Source organism: Channa argus, chromosome 10 (genome assembly GCF_033026475.1).
Source record: "Channa argus isolate prfri chromosome 10, Channa argus male v1.0, whole genome shotgun sequence".
Classification (NCBI taxonomy): domain Eukaryota; kingdom Metazoa; phylum Chordata; class Actinopteri; order Anabantiformes; family Channidae; genus Channa; species Channa argus.
In genome coordinates, this window is record NC_090206.1 from 12,385,685 (window position 1) to 12,402,972 (window position 17,288).

At 41.6% G+C, this 17,288-nt stretch overlaps 1 protein-coding gene across 2 annotated transcripts in view; it reads right to left on the minus strand.

Moving 5' to 3' along the window:
* Window positions 1–15,615, minus strand: part of LOC137133704 (A disintegrin and metalloproteinase with thrombospondin motifs 2-like) — a 107,681-nt gene extending 92,066 nt beyond the window's left edge. For both annotated transcript variants that reach the window (XM_067517541.1, XM_067517542.1), the window contains exons 1-2: window positions 15,034–15,615; window positions 13,023–13,447 (exon numbers count right to left, since the gene is read on the minus strand). In XM_067517541.1, coding sequence (XP_067373642.1) covers window positions 13,023–13,447; window positions 15,034–15,121 — 513 coding nt within the window. In that variant the 5' untranslated portion in view covers window positions 15,122–15,615. The remainder of the gene's footprint in view (window positions 1–13,022; window positions 13,448–15,033) is intronic.
* Window positions 15,616–17,288: the final 1,673 nt, after the last annotated feature.

Consider the following 17,288-nt stretch of genomic DNA (forward strand, 5'->3'; position numbering starts at 1 on the left):
ACTCCTCATTAACAAACACATACAAAAACGAGCTATTCTTTCAGAGAGAAATGGCAGTGCAGAAAACAAATACTTTGAAATGGCTTATTGCTGGGATGAATATTTAAGTTCCACCTGCTGTACCTATCGTTTGCATCCCAAATGAGCAAACTGTACTGTGGATGAGATTTAAAGAATGATATATTTATAAGGCAAAACTGAGATAATAATTTTACAATCTGTTTGACCCCGCAACAATCAGGTATCTCAGCCAGCGCCCTATATTACTTCCTCAACTAATAACTTCACACAGACTCATGTGAAAAACTCTTAGCTATATGTGAATACAATTTTTGCATTTACAACCATTATGTGCCAGAATGGTACAAAATGTACTTCTGCACCTCTATTTTGGAGCACAAACACACATTACCATTTCATCTGTGGGGGTGGAATGCAGAAACACCGCACCAGTGATGCTTAAACATCAAAGATTTCACCAACTTAAAAAACAAAACAAGGATGTCACGGTTTCACCTTAATGCAGAAATGATTAATACCAGTCCAGGTGCAGGTGATGTTGTTAATTCTTAGTTTTTCATCTCATATACAGTCTCACATCATCATTTCGCTATTTCTACAGCAATATTAACGCTGCCTGTGTGTGCTCTTCCCCATGTAGAGCATGAGAGTAATGATAAACTGGGCTTGCTGATCATATTAGCAGGTAAAGTAGTCAGTGTAAGCCAACAACAGCTTGTGGCTCAGCCGGGGCTATGACCTCTATGCTCTGTAGTGGGAGGAAGGGAGAAAGACGTAGAGAGGGCATACGAGCGATAAAGATGGATGGGCAGTGAGAAAGGAGAAAAGGGGGAAAAAAGCACATCGGACACAGAGTGCTTTGTTTCAAAACACTGCAGGCCATTAGCTAGAGGTTGGTTAGTTGAGGTAACTTTTACTGGGAAATAACCTGAAGTTTTGGTTGCACTGTGGGAAATGTCCTAAATTAAACACTTGAAAGGAATATACTGTAGCGGCAAATTTAAAAAGAATGCTGTTTGTTACTTTGCACCCCCAATCATGCAAAACTGATAGAGGCCCCAACAAAATCCTTTCACTTGTCACTTTCATCTGCAGGAATAAGACGGATTTGAGGACGACACAAAACCTAAAAAAGAGAATTGTGATTTGGCAGCTAAATAAAACCAGATAATGTTTATTGGTTTGATTTGTTAACCACTGGAGTAATAATCTGCTACATCATCTTTGTAAGTTGTCTTCTCTGTCCGTCTATATCCATTAAACTGATAACTGATTAGGTTAACTGTTAAGTCCTGTTAGGATTTATCAGCATCCTGCAAACATTCAGGTATAAGATTTGACTGTTTTAATAATGGAGAAACAATAAAATATATAACAAAGTTCACCTTAGTTCAACTAATATTTTAGACATTTTAGTTTAGAAATAAGCATTTTTCTGCTTTAGTAATTTTGAGTAAAACGAGCAGCTTGTGGATACACTGCCTACAGGCCTAAATGAGGCCAATATGCACTGAAATTCAATCTTCAATCTTAGGCTATAAAAACCAGCAATCCCTGAAATTTTACTTACAACTTGTCAGTACAACTATACAAACACTGTATAAACACTGCGACTGTTACTCATTACAGCTGACATCTGGCGTAAGGCTCATTTCACTACTCTAGGAAAGCCCGAGTTCATTTAACTTAAACACAACGTAACGCCACAAAAAGACATAAAAAACTGAAATAAATACAAAATTAATGTTGGCAAGCTAAACAAGCTACACACAGGCCTCATAACCACCTCATGACCACTGAGCCTGACCCTGAACTGAGAAATTCCTTGAGCAAATAGATCCTGAGTTTATCACAGAGTGGTTGTAGAAACAGGCCACACAGCAACATAAGTGTTAACTGGGAGGTTACCCTGCACTCAAAAGAATGTGTGAGATTCAAACGCCAAAATATTAGGAAAGCACACTTCACAAATTTCTCGTTAAATGCAATCTCAGGTTGCACAATTCATTTGAGAGTCCTCTGAGGTTTCTGGACTATATTAATAAAATCAATTTGTAATTTTTCCAAACTGGACAGATGTCACTGTCATGTCTTGCTCTGGTACTGTGGCACTTCAAGCCCTGTTGAACTGAAGGAAAAATCCCTAAAGTTACCCAGAGAAAGTCATGTTCAAATCTATATAGACCCAGATAGAACACCATGCAAACTGCAAACAAAGAGACAGTTTGAGTGGAGGGGCAGAAAAGCTAGTGTTGGAAAAGTTGTTTGTTTTTTTTTATCAGAAAGGAAGAAATTGGATAGAAAAAGAGACAGAGGTGGATGGCAGCTTCTTGCTGTCACACACCAGCAAAAAAGGACAGAGAGGAGAGTGCTGTCACATCGCATCAGTCAGCTGCAGCCACACCTGCCCTACAAGCATACACCCTGCTGCTGGGAGAGGGGAGGAGAGGAGAGGAGGGAAGAGGAGGTGAGAGGAGGGGAGAGGAGAATTAGAGCATAAAGCAGACAAAAAAAAAAAGAACATACCCTTCCTCCTTAGGACAGAGCTTACAGACCTCAGCCTTGGTGGTGCTGGTGATTGTATGTTTAAGAGGGGATTCAAGTTGGGGAGATGCCAACGAAACAAAGAAGGAGGATTAGAAATGAACTGTGGAGATAGAGCACAACCTAACAATAAGTCTCTTCTCCCCAATGTGTCTGCATCTGAGTGTCAGTGTGTGAAAGCCAGAAGCAAAGGATTATCTTGTGAGAAAAAAAAAATCCCTTTGTGATCCAAGTGATGCTGTCAATCATCACACTGTAAGAGAAGCTGTGTGTGTATGTGTGTGAGGATAACAGTTATAAGGATGCACAGTTTTGGACATACACTTAACCAATAATACAATGTATTGTTTGACGCCAAAGTACTTTAATCATTTGTGTGTTGTTTTAAATTCCTAATTCCTATTTTACACAAATGGTACCAAACATCAACAGTTCCTCCAACCTAAATGACTGTAGGTCTCTAGCTTCTGATTTGGTGCCCCACAAGGACATGTCAGCTTCCTGTCATCTTCACATCATACACTAATGAATGCACAAGCAGCTATCCTGTAACCCTATTATTAAATTCTCAGTTATACTTGGCCTTTTGGACATAAATAGCAGTCAATAAGCTTATCACTTTGAGAAGTTTGTCCACTGGTGTGATACTAACCACTTTGTGCTGAATGTGAAGAAGACAGAGAAGCTGTGTTTGTTTCTAGCTCTGCCGAGCACAACATGTCAGTGACATATTCATGATCAGTCCATGATGCAGGTCACTTCATTTGGGCCTGGGTTCCATGGCACTGAACAGATGCTCATGCCACTATTCTAGCAGTCAGTCTGGGAGAGAGTCATGCAATACAGGATCACAGTCCAGCTTAGATTCCACATTGGCCAGTTAAAATATAACACTGGACATGAGTCTTTCTTTTGGACATATGGTTCCAAACCCTGTGTGCTCTGAATGGGTCTTAGCATAGCTACCTTGTTCTGCAGCCTTGTTCTGTTGCATGTCTAGCTGCTCTGTACTGTCTATTATGTTGCTGTGCCATTGAGCTGCCATTGTATGTTTAGCGAAATAATACCTGTCCTATCTGCTGTTATGTTGCTAAAATGCCGCTGACGCAGCCATTTTAACTGCCCTATACTGTACGTTACGCTGTTGATTGGTTTCTATTTTATTTTACAGTATGTTGCCTGTTGTTATGATGCTTAGTTAAAATCTTAACTGCTATCATGTCATGTCTGTCATCTCGCTATGTTGCTATTCTTGCTGCTATTTAGTGGTTGTGGTGCTACTTCAGCTGCCCTGTACTGCCTGTTTCTTCTGTTGCTGTTTTATTTTCTAAGATATTCTGGTGCAGAGCAACTTTCTCCTCCAGGACAAATAAAGTAAATCGCATAAAATCTCACCTGATCTTATTTTATCTCATCTTGAGCTCTGCTGGACTTTTCTTTATTCTTCCTTGCAAGGTCAGAGGTCAGGGATGACTGCTTCCACTAGGCAATAAAAACAATGTAAACACTGATCATGCTAGAAAATGTTGCCAATAACAAATTTGGAGACTTCAATATACGGGTTATACTGCATTGCTTTATTACCCAAACCACAACACAAAAACAAAACAGTTTCTAACCAATCATACGACTGTTTTTTTTTGTTTTTTTGTTTTTTTTTTGGAAATGCACATCACTGATACAACAGAGCTGGCAATAGCTTGACACACCACATACTACAGCCCTGTGAAAATTGTCTCAAACAGGACCAGACTGAGATAATAAGTCTGAGATAACAAATAGATTTCAACAAAGATGAGAAATATTACAAAATAAAGTAATCTTTGTTTACTTCTAATAATATAGAGTGTGCTTATAATTTCACGACTAATTAGACTAATGCCCCAGAATGAGCAGTGCATCCCACAACAAATAATAACATTACCACAGCATGTGCTTTTTCCCGTTACACAATAATAATTGTCTGTTTAAGGGAAAAAGAGATGCTGCTAAACTGGGGAACTTTATTAAATGTAACAAACCCATGATACAAGCTGTAAACATTCCAAATTATGCATTATATAATTATTTACACTGACAGGATTTGTTTGTTCATAATTAGCTTATTTAAATAGATTTTCACTGTGCAACTCTCACAGTTCTTTGTTACTTCTCAGGTCTTAGTCTCCTAGGGAATTTTAAGATCATCTGAAACTCAACAGAAATGGAGTCCTAAATTATATTATTATATTATGATATATTGTAAAAGATCATAATAAAAATATTTTTTTGCCCCATCAGCCCCACCTGCTTACTGTATCACCTTATGGTTATGAGTGTTGATGGGGTGTTTGCCCCTGTTAGTGCTTCAGAGGATAAATTCAGTACAGCCCAGCCATACATGTAACTGAATCTCTCATGAAGCTATACATGGACAAGGTCGTCTCAAAATTTCCATTACATCTTGGCAAACAGATTATATAATTTAAAGGCAGTATCCAACGCTTCCTGTGTAGACACTGGCAGACGATCAGTCACAGTGATCAAAGCACTAGATATGTTTCTTTGTTTCTGCTGCTTCACTCTAGCCCCCACAGAGTCAGAGTTATTAGAATACAATATATTATTATATAATGTATTACATATGCTGGTACACTAACAATTCCCAAGGTCTTCATGCACTGGCAAAAAACCCCAAACATAATACACTGGAAAAGGAAATGTGATTATTGTTCTATTGCAGAAAACAAAAACAGGCAGCCTTAGTAAGATGAGGAGGGTGTGAGTTTCTCTTATGAGGCGCGATTCTTGCCTGCTGCACCAAACACCAAGCAAAATGATTTTCAACCATAGATAGAGTATGTATGTAGAGACAGACGGCTCTGTTCCATTTAGTTGCATTCCCAGAGAAAATAAAAAATAAGACAGCAAAACAATTCAACCCAGATAAAGAAGAGTGTTGAAGTGTGTGGGGGGTTAGGTATGCACTCATGCAAAGGAAATGACTGGCACACTTAGTTACAAGAGCATACTGATTCTGAGAGGAAAGCAAGTGACCTCAGCTCAGACACCATTAGAATAAACCAATGGACCCTCCCAGCCCACTCTTCTGACTGAGCAGCTGTTGACAGTTTTGATGTTTCTGTTGTACATGTTCAGGTTTGGGCACATGAAGACGTAAATCTGCAGTGCCTCTCTCCCACCAGTGTGTGCTACTCTAGTTTTCCACCACCTAAGCTCCCTCCCACCCTCCCTTGCCTCCTTTCTGTCTCCTCCTTTTCTGTCTTGCTCTGTCTCTTTCATGTTGTGTTTTGTTTGTGAGGATTATGTGGGGAAAACTTCCAGCCGAGCAGAAGCTTTAAGAGTACAAAGCCACCTGTGTGGTGACTGGGAGGTAAAACAGCATGGCCACAGGGGACATGGGCAGGGCTATCCTGGAGTAAGGTGCTGGAACATTGAGAGAATGTCTCATCTTGTTTTCCATGATCCACCACAGAGGCTGCTGAGGCCTGTTAGCTAGAGAAATGCTGATCGGGCAAGAATCAATCAGTTTCCTGCACAACCTTGTGGCCTATGGGACTGGCTGGCTGGTTGACTGATTGAATGACTGACAGGCACATTGGTGGTGGATGTCCAACAAACAAGAAAAGCAAAATCTAACAAGTCCTGGTCCATTTCTGTTTTAGATATTTATTTTTTTCAGCTAATGTTGATTACTGAATTAATAATTGCGAGACATGGGCTCACCTTTTTGACCTGACTAAAAATCACTTGATGGTGCATTGCCCGCCTCAGTGCACACGGCAGTCGTGGAAGAAAATCCACAACATGTTTGCTTTCATACGTGAGTCACTGCGCTTCAAAAAAATGACTGCATTTTGCAGGAAAAAACACGGTGACCACAATATGTTTCAAAACATAAACATACCAAGGCATTCAGTCAGTGTTTTCAGAACATCTCAGACAACAGCCCTTTCCTCCGTGGAGAATCAGGTGCATTCCTCCATTCTCATAGCTTCATATCTGCTGTAATTCTTACACCACAGAGGTATTTCCCTATAATCATTGGGGTTCCTCTGCTCAATTTTCTCAGGTGAATCCTGTTATTTCAACCACTCAAGCAAACCGTGTGCTCTGAGCCAGCACTCTGTGAATGATAGAGCAAGAGGAAAGAGAGGCAAAGGGGCTGGTTAAGTGCACTGAGTGAGCGGCAGTAATCACAGCTCTGGTAAAAGCACTCCTTTGCTCTGTATAGCGCTCCTTAGATTGGGCCTACTCTCCGTCTGGCTCTCGCTCACCCTCTTCCTCTGTTTCTCTCTCTGTCTGATAATAGCTCTAGATTGAGTAATTGTGTGTTTGAGTGGAGCTACACTGCAGGGTGGAACCTGCAATCAGATACCAAGAACATGTTTCCCTCGCTCGCTGTCTGTCCTCCATTCATACCATGCTTCAGCAGTCTGGCCTCTACACACCCGGCCCTCCCTCCAGCCCTGCCGTTCCTGCAGTCGTTCTTCCACGCTCACCCCTCCACTTTTTTTCTACATGCAGCCTTCTCTACACAGCCAGTGAGGTCAATAACAGCTGTGCATTGTGCTGTAATTGATGTCATCATTTCAATTTGAGCTGATTACAGTTGAGAGCTGCTTATCCTGTGACCCGGGGTGGAATAACACACTGTAGGGTGCAGTGAGCCGCCACGCATGACCGAGCTTAATTGCTGGGCTGCCTGGCTGGCTGGATGGATGGATGGATAGGTTGGCTCAGCCCAGAGCTGCTTTCTCTATTGATTCCTAAACTGGAGGTAATGACTGAGCCTATTCCAGGGGCGTGGCTGGCACGAGTGTCCATGTCATTGGCATTTAGTGTTGTTGTGGGACTATTATTGTGATTGGCCTGCCCCTCTGTCAACACACTCTCACATAAACCCCCTGCCGGCCTTTCTGTTGTGTGTGGATTGTACGTGTGTTTAGTGGCTTTGTAATGTTAAATAACTTTACAACTGTTTTAATTCAAGTCATGTTAAAATCCCAGAATCATTTCACCAAATTATTATTGTTATTCTTAAGATTATTATTATTATTTTACCATTTGCAAAAACTGGGCCATGAACAAGCACCCACCCTGAGAAAATAAATAAATAAACCTGTCAATGCTTTGGCATTTCTCCTTCCTGTTGTAGCCTGAGTCTTTTCAGTGAAAGCACCAAAATAACAGCCTTCTTCCAGCATTCCTGCTGCGCACTAATAACACACATGAACAGACTGAAGCGCATACATAAATATGGCATATGAGAATATACAAAGAGCAACACCTGAACGGGGCCAGGGCTAATTATCTGCCAAACAAAAGGTGATGCCTATACTATACAGAGAGCAGGCACAAAATATCTTCTTGTTAGTAAGATGGGGATCTAGTTTCTTGTCTCTTTTTCCGCATAGACAGCGGGCAATACCCTTAACCCTCAACACCACTTGTCTGATCAACACTTGGGAGCAGAGCTGTTGCAGTCTCGTTTTCTTTTCTTTTTTTTGCAGAAGCTCTGAATCTGTGGGTGTTGGGGAGCAAAAAGCTGTCTGCCACATTCTTTTTCTTTCTCTGTCATTTCCCAACTCTTTTAATACCATCATTAGGAGAGCTCTCCTGCCTGCTGCTACCGCTGCTGGCCAAGAAACACAAGAAAGAGAGAGGAAGAGAAAAGAGCGAGAAGCAAGGGGTGGGGACGATAAAGAGAAATGTAAGCACAGGTTTTGGTCATGCAGCGAGATAAAGATAGTTCAGGCAAACTTTTTGTCCATCTCTGAATTGAACATATGGTTGATGATTCCGACATTGTCTAGCATAGGTGAGCATGTATTGCTAGATGTGTGAAGGTGTAAAATGTACATCACACCTGTGGAAACACTTGTCTTGTCATCCAGGTGTACATCCAGCAGGATTTTAACAGCAGACCCCAAGATGACAGGTAACACTCTTCCTCCATTACAAACACTGAGACTTGAAGATCACTTGTCACCCACTTGGATCTCATTTCTGAATTGTGTGCAGGAATATTGGCTCCAAGACTTCTGTGACCCTCTGTTTCTACAGTAACCTGAAGCTGCCCTATCATTTGTCAGAAACTGCTGATTATCTCCGGTGCGGTGGTCCATCTGGAATCTGTATCTAGCTGTGTCTAAATCTTCATGTCACACGTTCAATATAATATGTGTTCATGTGTGTGTGCGACATGTATATCTAATTGTGTCTTAATATGCCAGTTACTAATTATAATTTATTGTAATTATTAACATTATCAGTTGCCTTTATTAATACCCCATAAAGTATTTCTGATTCTGATATTCAGAGTTCCAACATCACGCCTGAACATAAAATGGTCACATAGTATAAAATGCTTTCCTTTTTGTCTGTGCTGTTGGCTGCTTAAAGGACAACACCACTTCAGCTTGTTAAATCATTACTGGCTAAGGAAGAAGCTTTACAGTTTGTGTGTGTTTCCGTGTGTAACATGTTTTGACTGCGCTTAAATAAATTTAGGGACCACCTTTCATCAAAGCAAAATGCCTAAATAGACAAGTGTCTAGGTACTACTATAGTATGACAGTTCTGCCTTTTCTACTTTAGAATCTAACAACGACAAAATTAGTTGTTGTGGAAAAATAAAATAGCGGTAATGCTTAATCTCCTGTCACTATATGTCTCTCTGTCTGTCAACCACATGTGCAGAAAAATCAGGCCAACAAATCAAATAGCCTCCACACTGCTGAACAAATATTGTAGGTAAGGAATGACCACAGGTGAGGCCACAGGTTCAGACACACTCAAACAGTATGCACACTTGCATGTATGAATTCAGGAGTATTTACCATGATTACCAAAATCCACTTTCTTTCTCACTTATATTTGTAGGATTGCACTAATACTATAGCGGTCTCTGGCTTTATTTTTTTGACTAGTGAGTATATGCAAATCCTGAAAACAGCAATGCTGAAATGTTACGACTTTCTCATTGAAATGCAGTTTTTAAAATAAAGATATTTAAACTTTTTTTAAAACATTTTAATCAAGTCCTTTTTGCACCTGTAGAATTTTGCTGTAAATTAAAGGCCAGTGAGAACTGCAAAATATGTAAAGTGTGGATACATTTCACATGTACTGTAGGTCAACAAATAGCGTGACCTAACATGCAGGTCTCTAACCCTATCGTACGCATCACAAAATCTCTTAATGTTACAACATCTTAAAACAATGTTCCTAATCCTGCCAGCTCAACAACTTTACAAAATGGCCGCATAGACACAGATTCCCCCTCCATGGTGTTGCATGAATTAATCACTAAGGATGAGCTAAGAAACGGTCACTGGCCAAAAAATATTTGCATAGAATATACATATACAATATGAAAATAAATATTACAAAGCCTTGAGAAGGTGTTCACAGACACAAACCTACATACATGAACACTAGACACACAAGTGTTCATGCATGAAATGGAAACTAAGCAAATTTTTTCTTATTTAGTTTGAATTATGCAGACATGAATTTTACACACAAACACACACACACACAAATACATTCTTAGCTGCAGTTCGATTTCATTTTGTCCTGTACCACACAAATGCACAGCACACACTCTAGTTCTCATACTGCACAGTGTACTGCCTCCTCTCAACCATCCAGAGAACTAACCAACTGATCACAGCTTCTGCTCACAAAAATCCAATTCCCTCCAAAGGTCATTTGTCCATTCAAAGATTTTCTTTTTTCCCCCTGCTCTTGTTTGTTCGCTTATTTATTCTGGTCATTTGGTGCATTTTTAAATCCTTTTCCTTTTGCACTCTTCATTTTCCCTACTCGGCTTTCTTATTGTTGTTTGGTGTGTGCGTGTGTTTTGGTTTGAACTTTTTCTGTCCGTTTCTTCCCTTCAGCACACGCCCTGCCATGGATTACAGCCATCGGTTCTTGACTGTGAATGGCAATACTGGGCAGAAAAGGCTCTTACCAGGTGTCTGGGTCACTGAAGAAGCGGGCACAGCAGGGCAGAACCGGGTTATGTGGCTCTGCTAATCTTAAAAGAATAAGGGCAGAACTAAGCAGAGCCTGACAGAGCTTGGCTGTATTTCTTGGCATGCCTGAGGAAGCTGTAAGAATTGATTAGTAATGACATGGCTTGTTCAAGAGTGCAGGGAAATGAATTAAATGCGGATAGCACTGATGTGATTATTAAAAGAGAGTTTTCTTTTTTCAGGTTGGCTACAACGAGACTGATGCCAATAATATTCTTTACCATTTCACTGTAACAAAACTGTTAAACATCAACATAATCAGGTTTCGGAAAGTATCAAGTCTGGAAAATGACACTGAAAACATTACAACCATCCTACACATGGTGACAGGTTTTGGCTTGTGTAATCATAATTGTGTCCATCCTGGCCCTGAACAGATCCCTTCCTAATGAGACACCAAAGTACTGTAGGAGATGGCTGATAAAATCCACAGTTCTCATTCTGTACAAAATTGTTTTTTAAGTTCAACTCAGGTTGTTTAACATAAATGCAATCCAGGTAATTGTCATATGAACTCAGATTGAGGAAAACAATCAAAAGTTTAAACATAAGCCCATCTGAATACTCCACAAATGCTATATTTGTGCTTGTTGATTGCATGCTTTCTTGCTAATCTGCACTACAAAGCTCACAGAAAGTATAAATTGGCACTTTTGGAAAGGTCTGCACTTATATAGCACTTCTACCTATTGGCACACAAAGTGCTTTACACTGCCTCTTATTCACCCATTCGCACTCACAATCACACTGATGGGGGAGCTGCTATGAAACTGACCAGGAACTAAGTTGGGGTTCAATGTCTTGCTCAAGGACACTTTGACATGTGACCAGAGGAGCCGGGGATTGAACAAACAACAAGATTGGTGGACATTCGCTTCACCTTCCTGCGCCACAGTCGCCCACTTCATCATCATTCAGCTTAATTTGCAGATTCATTCCTTCTACACTGTCCTTGTGATAGTTGTGTTTACATCTCACCTTTTTCACCAAAATGCGTGACTGTTTTCTCTGTTTTAAATATACTCAATTTGCATTATGTACATCCATATTTGCTAGCTTCCAGTCTTCCTCTGCCTTACATTTGTTGGCACATTACTAAACCTCTTTATACCATAACCACCACCAACTGTACATCAATAGATCAACATACAGCTGGCAACAGGAATATGTGTTATGTCACCCCCAACATGCCCATCTTTGTTTGTGTGAACAATACAAACAAAGCAGGCTTGGAAAAACAGGCTACACTGTGCTAGTAGTGGTCATGGATTACATCTTCTCATGGCCAGTATGGCCAGGGTGATTATTTGCACATGGAATATTTATCAGCAGCCAACCTAAAAACATGTGAACATACCCTTTAAAAACCTGACATGACTGGCAGTGCAGGCAGCCACTCAACCAAAATGTTGAGCTGTTATCTCTAACCACCTACACTTTGAGAGTAACCCTTCCTAGAGATTGCCTGGGAATGACAGGCCAGGGCAAGCAGCAGCAGTGAGTTGCCAGTGGCTGGTGTCAGGCTAAGTGGGAATGTCAGGCCTGTGCTGTCCTGGCTCCCTGCCTGTTCTCTCTCAGCTGCTCACTCAGTCCCCAGTGTCATCAACCCTAAACGGATCCAGTTGCTGCGACTCAGCTCCAGTGGTGGGCTGATCAGGCTGGCTAATGAACACATTTCCTATTGAGGAGAACTCCTCCCCACAATTTCTCCATTCCCTCTACACATCCTTTTCCTATTTTTACTCCTATTTATCCTCTACCCTGAAGCATATTTCTCACTCTTGTCCCTTCCACCTCGTCCTCAGGCACTGGTCTCCATCTTTCTGCATCCTCTCATCTCATCAGTTCTTGAATACAGTCTTCACACTGTGTGTATCTCATTTCTCTCCCTTGTCGACAGCCATTCACCAACTGTTTGCCATCTCTTTTCCTTTTCCTCTATTCATCAGCTCTATTAAAAGGATTTACAATTCAGGCTCTTTGAGCAACTGTTGTGCAACCAAAATATTTTAAGAAGGCAGTTTCAGTTTGAATGCTGTTAGTGTCAGCTTTTTATCCAGTGCTTCTATATGACAGCTACATGTAAATGTTATTCTAAAAGAACTGGGCTTTGGTATAGACATAACTGGAGTGAAGGTGAATTTATTTTATCCCTCCCCACTATATTATAGTATGGTGGTATATTGACAGTGGCGGGGTTTAGAGGAAAACTGAAGGAACAAAAGTTTAATTCTAAGTGTGACCTATGACAACTTGTATGCTATGGAGTCAACCTTAAAGATTCATCAGAGACACTGACAGAGTCAGCTGACAAAAATGCTTTTCCTATTTCTTCAAATATTTAAATCTTTACAGTGAGCAGAGCAAACACCTCACCAGCCAGAAATATTAGAGCAGAGAACAGGTAACACTTACCAGGCCATTACAGTTGCTGATAGCCACAGTGGCTCCTGGTGTGTCTCTTATGTCACCTACGTACAAGCATTCATCGTGCAGTGGTTCAGAGAAGCGGATGCTGTCGCTGTCATCATGCCACTCCATCTTGGCTCCGGGGGCCACCAACCTAGCGTTGTGATGCAGGCGCAGATGGAACTCCCGGCCGAAGACTGTGACATTGTAGTAAAGCCTTTCCTGCCGGGTCACCGGCTCTTGCTCCTCCTCAGCTCCTGTCTGACCTCCCCACTCATTGTTGCCTACTCCTACCTCCCTCTTCCGGCGCCTACGGGACTGCCCTCCTGCCATGCGGCCAGCCGAGACAGCGTGTGACAGGAAGCGGCCCTCTGCATCCACACTGATGGGCCTCACCAGTCCATACTCCCCCAGGATAGGCTGCAGGGAGTCTGAGGTCAGAACAGGTATAGGGGTGGCAAGGGGTAATTGGTGAGAGGAGAGAGAGGAGGATGAGGCAATGAAGGGAGAGATCATTATTTGATTAGCAATATGGGAACATGTGGAAAAGGTGCAGGGAGGAACCATATCAGGGGTGGATGAGAAGCCACAGAATGGAGAGGATAAGATGTTAGTGGAGATGCAAGGGGGATAAACAGTGAGGAACATGGGCAGGGTATAGGGTGAATATGAGGGTGGAAAAAACAAGAGAGGAGAGATAATGGATTAGAAAAAGTGCAATAGAATCATTTATTCTTTATTCTAAGTTGTAAAAGAAAATTAAATAAATAATTGAAAAAATAAAAAAATAAAATTCCGCACCTCCGAAACACACACACACACACACACACACACACACACACACACACACACACAGCCCCACCCATGAACCCAAAGCCCACCCCGATGTTCGGCAGTACGCGTTTGGAATCGGCAGCCACAGCAGTGCGCGATGCGCTCCTGACACCTTCTGTGCCCTTCCACCGACAACAGGGAAGCCAGTGCAGGATTAAAGTGCTAATTGCGGCTTTCTCACGCTGTTTTCTCACTATCAGGCTGCTCGATCCCAGACTAATGATTTCTATAGCATCCACACCAACTGTATGTAAAATAACAGATCTGATCTGACAACTGACACTGTAACCCTGTCTTTAAACGCACTTTTAACACTGTGACCCGCTTTAGAATGTATTTTACAATTATTTATCTCATCATCATTTTGGTGTTAACTATATGCATTTTTTTAAAGTGAATATTTTGCATTGATACTTCGCCTGCAGTAAAGACAGTTCATATATTTTACCGGTTCTGGGGTTAAAAACATTTTTCACGTGACAGTGGCAACACAGGTGAATTTTGAATGCGACCTGAGAGATGCCCCCCAACACACACACAAACACACACACACACACAGTGCAAAGGCCGGTTTGTGGTATCAATGTCTGACACCCTGTATTTGGTCCAAGGGTACATTTGGTACTATTATACTTTGGTTATTCTATTAAATGTAATTTGTAAGTGATTCATAAAAGACACAGTTAATATTTCTTGAGCCTCCATGTTGACGGAATGATTTGATAATAGTGTGATCAATAAGTTGACATCCGACTCCAGTGTCCTGTGACAGATCGATAGATGCGACAGCGGCCGAATCAGATAACGTTTGGCTACTTCCCTGTAAATCCCACAGTAAACCGGTGCATCAGATCCCCCTTTACACCCCAGATATCATTATCCGCTGGATGTGAGGAAGCATAGCACAGTATTGTTTGCAATGCTGAGGGACCTCCGGAAAGTCCCTGCAAGCATCACAGCAGGACATACAGAAGTTGCAAATGCGTCCTACACTGCTGTTTTCAAAAGCTGAAAAAGCATGGCAAAAATTAATCATAAGCAAGAGACACCGGACAGTGCTACGTTAAGCTCCACTTCTACTGAGCGCGCAAAGAGCCCCGCGCAGCCCTGCTGACAAGAGATCAGCAGATACGGAGAACAACATAAACACTGACCACGTTTAACTGTAGACTGCTGTACATACCAACGCTACTGGCGATGTAAAGGCCGCTGGTGTGCAGCAGAAAGGCCGGTAAAAGAATTAGGACAGTGAATCCAGGCGAGAGACCCATGGCAGCTCCGAACTGCGCAGGTGAGAGAGTGGGACTCCGGGCTCCAGTGTGGTGAAGTTCCCCGCCTGGCGCGACCAGCCACGCCACGACAGCAACAGCACAGCAGCCCGCAACTAGACTGCCAAGTGCACGGGGAGAGACGGAGCTCTCCTCCCCTCTCTCCCTCCTCCTCTCTGCCGATCTCTCTCTCTCACACACACACACACTCTCTCTCTCTCTCCTACTAACACACTCTCACTCAACTCTTCTCTCTTTCCTCTTCTGTTTCCCTCAGACTGCTTCCCCACTCCTCGCCTTGGAGTGCTCAGACAACTGCCCGACTTTACACTCACACACGCAGACACACCGGGCGCCCACACACTCCGCGTGTATATCGGCTGCCCGTGCCGCGAACTGGCTGCCTGACTGACAGGCCGCTGACAGGAGACGGCTTCAGCACGCATTCAGTGTGTACTTGTAAAAAAAGTACTTTTTTACAACTTGGACGCTCTTTCTGGGATCATTCTCAACTCTCTGCTCCGGCCCATGATATGTTGCAAGTCTAGCATAAACTTTGAATATCCAGTCTAGAGCACTGTGTTGGGTGAGCGGCAGCGCCCCGCGTGGTTCATTGGCAGAACAACATTCAGCTTTGCAGGACCCAAGGGTCCAATTTAGAGAAAGAAAGTCTCACTAGCACTAACCTGCACTGCCCTCATTTAACACATCATTTAGGATACCCATCTTGACCACTAATCTGATATTGTTGTAAACAATGATGAGCATCATAGGGCAAACAAAACACACGAAAACATTGTCAGAAAATCCTTTCTGTGCTTTACTTTTTCAAAGAAAAAGTGATAGATTGGCTTTCAAGACAACCATTCGTTGCCAATTAGGATGTATGTCAACTTCAAAAGAGCTCTGATTTTCTTTGGTTTTTGTTTATTCTCGCTTTTGTGCCCAGATTTTTTCAAGGTAACACAAAACACCAAAAAGCAGGGAAAGTGGTAGAAGACTTTAAAATGTTCACAATAGCCTCAATGAAAAAAAGTCCATCTATTCGTCTATTATATTTAACCATTTATTCGGCTCGGGGTCATGAGATGCTGGAGCCTATCCCAGCTGTCATTGGGTGAGAGGCGGGGACCACCTTGGACACGTCACCAGTCTGTCTCAGGGCCAACACAGACAAACAATCATTCATACTCACACTTACAGCTGTGGACAATTCAGAGTAACCAATTAACCTAACATGTATGTTATTGGACTGTGAGAGGAAGCCGGAGGTAGATTTGAATCTTGCTGTGAGATGGCACTATGTTTAAAGTAATAATAAAATCCGTGGTCATTAGGGATGAAGCTCACTGACAGGGTTAGCTCAGTGTATCCTGACCCAAGTAAGAGTCAAAGAGCTTGATTATTGTAGCAATAAAAATAACTACATTATTCACTAGTTAATGATTACTAATCAGACTTGTAAGCAAAAACATAGTTTGATGCAGTGAAAAAACAAATATGAAAAACATAAGTTATAAGTTCCAAAAGTTCTGGGTTTTATTGTGAAATTGCTTGTTTTGTCTAACTGATGTTCCAAAATGGAAAAATATTTATTTTACAGTATATTTTTCCTCAAATATGTGAAAACAATTTTTTGTTAGTTGGCTAATCGATTGATTGAGCAATGAAAGCTGACGCCAGTAGAGCACGTGATAAAAAAAGAAACAATAAATTGTATAATTGATCTGTTGAGCACAGGTCTGGTGACGAAAGGTCTCCAATAAGGTTATCAATAGTTATTGCACTGATTAGTTAGCTTAGCATAGTCCTTTATCTTGCAAGTAACGCTAGAGGCAGTCTGCAATCTTACCTACAGTTGGTGCTGCTATAAATGAAAACCATTGTTTCCCTATTGTAGATTTAAATTTGTCAGTATCTTGTGGTTAATGCTAAGTGCTAAACTATTGCACACTATATACACATACACTCACTGGCCACTTTATTAGGTACACCTGTACAATCTAATGCAATCCAATACAGCAGCTCTGACATGAATTCTACTTTTAGTAATGGTAAAACTAAGTTTCTAAGTTAAAACTATAGCAATAGCTGGAAGTCTGCAGTCTGTAGAAATATCAAACCATTGCAATGTTCAAAATAGTCATCAACAAGAGTGGGATGAAGCCTT